At 44.1% G+C, this 6,000-nt stretch overlaps 1 protein-coding gene across 1 annotated transcript in view; it reads right to left on the bottom strand.

Moving 5' to 3' along the window:
- Window positions 1-5,720, bottom strand: part of dpf3 (double PHD fingers 3) — a 19,563-nt gene extending 13,843 nt beyond the window's left edge. Inside the window, exon 1 of the mRNA XM_079215333.1 lies at window positions 5,674-5,720. Within this exon, the coding sequence (XP_079071459.1) occupies window positions 5,674-5,705 (32 nt within the window). The 5' untranslated portion in view covers window positions 5,706-5,720. The remainder of the gene's footprint in view (window positions 1-5,673) is intronic.
- Window positions 5,721-6,000: the final 280 nt, after the last annotated feature.

Genomic DNA, 6,000 nt, shown 5'->3' with positions numbered 1-6,000 from the left:
TGAAACGGGAAAATTAAGATATGAAGAAAGCAACAAAATAATGCTATCCAGAGGGCGGACCATTTTTTATCAACACACCAGAAGTGCAATCATCTTTAGTCTGAATTATTGTGTTGAAGCAACAATTATAACTCTAACATATACAAATCTGACCTTAGTAATACAGTACGGTGACCTTGGCCATGGTATATTATCTACAACCAGAGGAGATCCCGGTCAGTCACTACTACTGGCTAACAAATAGTCCAGCACATAACTCCCCACAGATACCTCAGATTGTTGTTTTTACAGCAGCACAACAAACATGCAAAAAGTAGAACTAGATGCTCTCTGTGTGCACCATCTCTGCCCCGGTTGTATGTCTAAATTCTGGTCTTCAACACACATGTGTTGTCAGGTGACCGACAGAAACGAGGAAGGCGGCTGGTGTTTTTTGTGTGTTTTTTTACCGATGTTTTTACAATGTGACGGACCGGCAGTCGTAGCGATCCAGTCAAATCCACAAAATCTGCAGAAGAGACTTCCTGTCACATAACTCACATTCCCAGAGGTGGAGTGTTATCTCTGCTTTCACTATTTGTTGCCTGAACTGCGTCTGCGTCTGTGTGTGTGTGTACCTACAGGCATCTGTCTTCCCCACTTTTCTTCCCTCTCTTCCTCCCGGTGTCATCCCATATCGCTTGTACATTTCCAGCAACAAAGCGTCTGTGTAACGTCCCTGGGCGGCTTCATAAACTCTTACATAAGCAAGCGTTCGTGCCTACATGTCGGACTGCTGTGCTTTTGGTCTGAGAGCTGTGTTCATGTGTTTAGTTAAGTGAGAGTAAAAAGAAAAAACACATGTGTGTCTCTTTGCCTCCAAGACCATCTGTCTACTGGTTGCGTGTCCCGATACATCCTCCCCCAACCCCTGGACCAGATTCAATCACCAGAGATTCTACTGCGCTCCTGTTTGTACCCATTAGTACACTGTATGGCTGATCCCGGTGATGGAGCTTATGTAAGTGGAGTTTTGCATGTCGGGGAACACATTCCTCTTGGTCAACAACTTCCTGGACACTGATGGAATCTGCAGTTGCTCTGTGTGTGTGTGTGTGTGTGTGTGTGTGTGTGTGTGTGTGTGTGTGTGTGTGTGTGTGTGTGTGTTCACTGTGATTGTCTCAATTGCTCCCATACCAGCACAGAGAAGCTTTGTGTGCGACCGCCAGTCTTTTTTCAACATGTCTATGTAAAAGCTCATAGGGGTAAAGCTCAGTGTTGTGCACTATATAGATGTTCAAACGTAGACTTAATCCTTCGCTCTATTGACCAGACTTCCTGTTTGGATCACTGCTGTCATTCCTCTCCTTTTATCTTACTCTGATCTGCCAACGTATATATCTGGCAGTTATGTATTGCTCACAGCACCTTCTCATCCTCCTTGCTTCATAGAAAAAAACTGAAACTCATCAGTATAATACACCGCTGTCATACTCCTTTCCACGTTCACACTCATTTCCTTCTCATCTACACTGTTTCCTTCCTGTTTCGACAAATTAGGAAAATGTGACACATCCATTTGTTGATTTGTCAATTCACTAATTAAACTGCACGAATTCAAAGCTTCTCAACTGTGAGGGTTTTCATGTATGATGTCACTAAAGAAAAGCTATTTTGATATGTCACATTGATCATAATGCACATTTTCACTATGTCTTTACATTTTAGAAATGATTAAAAAATCAAAACACAAACACATTTTGCCTCGAGGCAGAACGTGTATTATCACATCTTGCCAAATCAAGAGGAACATAAAAGTGAAATGCTTCACAGAGCTTCTGGTGATCTGCAAAACAGTTTAACGTTAGATTTCACCGCACCAACCACCAGCCAGCTGTGTGTGTGTGTGTGTGTGTGTGTGTGTGTGTGTGTGTGTGTGTGTGTGTGTGTGTGTGTGTGTGTGTGCATGCTGGCATTCTTGCAGGTGTGTGTGCAGTAGAGCTGAGGTAGTCAATATGTTCAGACATCTTGGGTTGAAACAGATCACCTGAATGATATTGCATCTTTTATGATTGAGTTCATCTACTTTACTGTTAATGTCTCCCTTAAATACTTCACAAACTCTGGTTTTTAGATGCTACGTATGCAATAATCATTTAGTGGTTTAAATAAACTTGCCTTCCTTTGGTAACTACACCATCACTCAAGTTGCACAAATATATACTGTGCCTTTGACATACAGGCATTTTGAAATATACAAAACTGAAAAGCCAACTGATGAGCTGATCATAGTCTGTGTGACCTTCCAGCCACAACCTTTCTCAGCATGATCTGTTTAAATGTTGTTTGCATGACCTCATTCAGCACAATGAGTCAGAGGTGCAGTAATGGGGAACTGTATTATGAGCTCCTCACTCTTTCCCAATAAAAGCCCCTCCAACAAACCAGACACATCTTTCTAATATAAAATGTGCAGATCTGCTCAGACTTTGCGTACAGTGTCTCACAGGAACATTCTGAACACAACTCGTGGTGTCGAGGAATGATGGGGGGGGGGGTTCACAACAAAATTAGGCAAAAGATAGTGCGGGTAGAGGAAGTCCACTTGTGGGAGGCCCCAAAGGAAATGCAGGGCAACAGCATGTGGGCACTGATAGGCGTCGTTATGGCACTTGGTAGGTTGAGCGGCGGGGTGAAGCGTGGAGGAGGGAGACGAAGAGGAGGAGCCAAGGAGGGAGAATGGGAGGGAAGAGGAGGGGCCCCCAATATGTCCCGGGGCACACGTGTTCCCTTTCAAACCCTGTCACACTCATTTTCTCTCAAACTCGCGGATGTGTGTACGCACGGGCGCACTCACTCACACACACACACACACACACACACACACACACACACACGTTTGCCCGTGTGTAAACAGACACACAAAGGGGATGAAAGGGAAAGGTGCAGAGTGCAGCGGAAGGTGGTGCAAAGATTTATTTCAGATGCTATTTTCTATGTGGCCAATGACGTACGATCATGTCTCATCTCTGCACCATCCTCTTGGAAAATCTCACACATGTATACAAAAACAACATAAAGAGGACCGTGTGCCAGTTCCATGTGCAGAAAAGGAAGAAAAGAAAATCAGGATTGATCCCTGCATGGAGCTTTCTGTAAAACATGTTCCTGGACATTTAATTCCCCCAGCCTGGAAACCATTCCCGGACATTCCCATTCCCCGGCAGACAAAGGCCAGAGTTCACCCTTGTGCTGAGGGTGTAGTATAAATGTATGCAGTAAATGCAGCAGGCAGGCAGACAGACAAACCAAACCCCTTAACCCCCCCCAAAAAACCTCCATCACTCACTCACGCTCCCTCTCACGCAAATTGGGGGAGGGGTGGCCAGCTACACAACCGCCCACGCATGCAAAAAAAAAAAACACATAATAAAAACACAACTCCACCCCCTCCATCTCGTTTACATTTCCCTAAATCTCAGCCCACGTCCTTTTTCAATCCCTATGCAAACAGAGCCAACCCACCTTCCACTTGAGCGCTCTTGTTCATTACAAATCCAAACATTATGATAAAAAAAGGACATATGACATGCACATAAACACATCTCTGCATATGAATCATGTCGCTCATTTGAATCCTTCTCATGTCAGCTCTTCATTAAATCCCATCCCACAGAGCCACCCAGGTTTCAATCACAAAGAGGTCTTTGTATTAATACAAAATAAAAAAGAGAGTTTAAATAAATCAAGCAAAAATGCAGGGCTGAACATGACTGAGTCGAGAGAGAGAAAGAGAGAGAGAGAGAGAGAGAGAGAGAGAGAGAGAGAGAGAGAAAGGGAGAGAGAGAGACGTATTTACTGCAAGCAGCTGGTGGGTGTAATTCATCTTTCAGAGCGGGCAAGATTATTATCACGTCCTTACTGACTGCATATGATTTACCAGCCACATCCTTCGGTCAGATGACAAGGTGGCCCGAGTGTTTCAGAAAGACAGTGGACTCAAGCAACTGTCCGGTCTGAAAACTACATCGCAACAGTGTTTCCCGTGGTAATAACTCACACGTTACCTAATATTTGCTCTTACTACTCCTACGCGACAGTTTTCTGTTGTGTTATGGTGCAAGCATATGCATGTATGGGTGTTTATGGTAGATTGAGTCCAGCCTCCAACCTACACGTAAACATGTTGTTTTTCATTTTTTGCAGATATTGGATGGGGTGAGGGGGGGGGGGGCTGTCTGAGAGAATCCTGTCATATCAAGGGCAGATGGGGTTCCCTTCCTCCATCAGTCTGCCTGTCTTTACATGTACCTCTCCCTCTCTCAACAGATGGACCCAGGAGAATACTGGGACGCTCCTAATCTGCTGCTCTGCATGCACAACTGCAGACAAGCGTGTGCGCGAGCACACACACACACACACACACACACACACACACACACACACACACACACACACACACACACACACAGAGAGAGAGAGAGAGAGAGAGAGAGAGAGAGAGAGAGAGAGAGAGAGAGAGAGAGAGAGAGAGAGAGCACACCCATATACCTACATCCTCTACAACCTAATCTGTTTTAGTAGAATACAGCAATTTAGAGATATTTTGCCAGGTGTCAAGTGGAATCCCCTTTGGTTGTCAACAAAGAGCTCCATAGAATAAGAGCATCGCAGCTTCCCTCTCGACTTCAGAAATATGTTGTGCATTTGACAGTTGACAAGAAAACTTTGCACTTCCTAGGTGGGCACCTTGTTAAAAAATGGCCTTGGGTGAGAGCCAATCAGGAAGTTGATATTGCTTCTTGCAAAACCGATTATGTGATAATTGTCCCACTCTTTGGACATTCCACATGACTGGTAAATGATGGTAAACATCTGCTGTCAGCCATGAGGAAGACAGACATGCATTCATTAATATTGTCTGAAATACAGCTGGAAGTTATTGGGGCACTTAATACAGGGCAGACTTGTGTGTGGGGGGGGGGGGGGGGGGGGGTGGAGGGGGGGGGTATGTAAATTGTTAATTAGTTTTAGAATTAACAATATCATTATCTTAAGTCTCTACAAAACAGAAAATGTTCAAGAATGTGTGTCAGTTAAAAAAATCTAACTCAAGAAAATTACACGCCCCCTAAATCTGCATTACATTGCAGCTTTTTCTCTATCCTACAAGCATGAAAGGATACCAATACTGTAAAATATCATATAACCCGCCATCAATTGTTTGCACGCATTTAAACATTCGCAGCGAGACCCGGAGCCGCGCTGTGAGCGAGAGTCGCCCTCTCAATGTGCGCTTTGTGACATTAATTGCATGAAATTATCTATGCAAATGCAGCCGTCTAGCCCTGACAAAGAAGCCGTGCTCGCAAACTTGTGTCAACCATGTTTATAAAAAAGCAGAAATGTGGACAATGGCAACTTTCTGCGAAGAGCGCAGACATTTACACGCGGCTTGGAGACGTTTTCGCTGCATATTGTGCACGAGTGCATGCCTTTATAATAGTATTACACAACAGAGCAAGTAGGCAACGGTACCTGCAAGATAACACACACGGAGACCGCCTAAGTACACGGCGAAAGTGTTCATTATGTGCTTCTCGTTCAAACATGCGCTTAACCCCGTACGGACCGATCGCCACACGTAATCAAACAAAGGAATGGTTTTATTCTAAAAGATAGACATTTACTTACGATTTTAGAGGATTATGAATGACAGTCGCCATTTTCCTGCACGACTGTAACGTAATATTCCAAATCTCGGTGTAGTTTGGGACCCTTGTGAGAAAAAAAAAAAAACACACACACACACAACAGCCAATGCGGTCGTGGGCACTGTGCTCCCTACCAATACAACACCAGCATCAAGACGTTGGGCGTGGCCTCGGAGTAATCTGTCAACATTAGTGTCCCAGTCCTCAGAGAGTAGTCTACTAATAATTTCATGGAATAAAATGCATTTGTCTTTATTTAAGGTGGAAACGTCACAGTTTGATAATAAGACTATCAAACATCCTGAGC

Source organism: Taurulus bubalis, assembly GCF_910589615.1.
Source record: "Taurulus bubalis genome assembly, chromosome: 3".
Classification (NCBI taxonomy): domain Eukaryota; kingdom Metazoa; phylum Chordata; class Actinopteri; order Perciformes; family Cottidae; genus Taurulus; species Taurulus bubalis.
The sequence above is the reverse complement of the archived record's forward strand: the minus strand, read 5'-3'. Positions and strand labels throughout refer to the sequence as shown.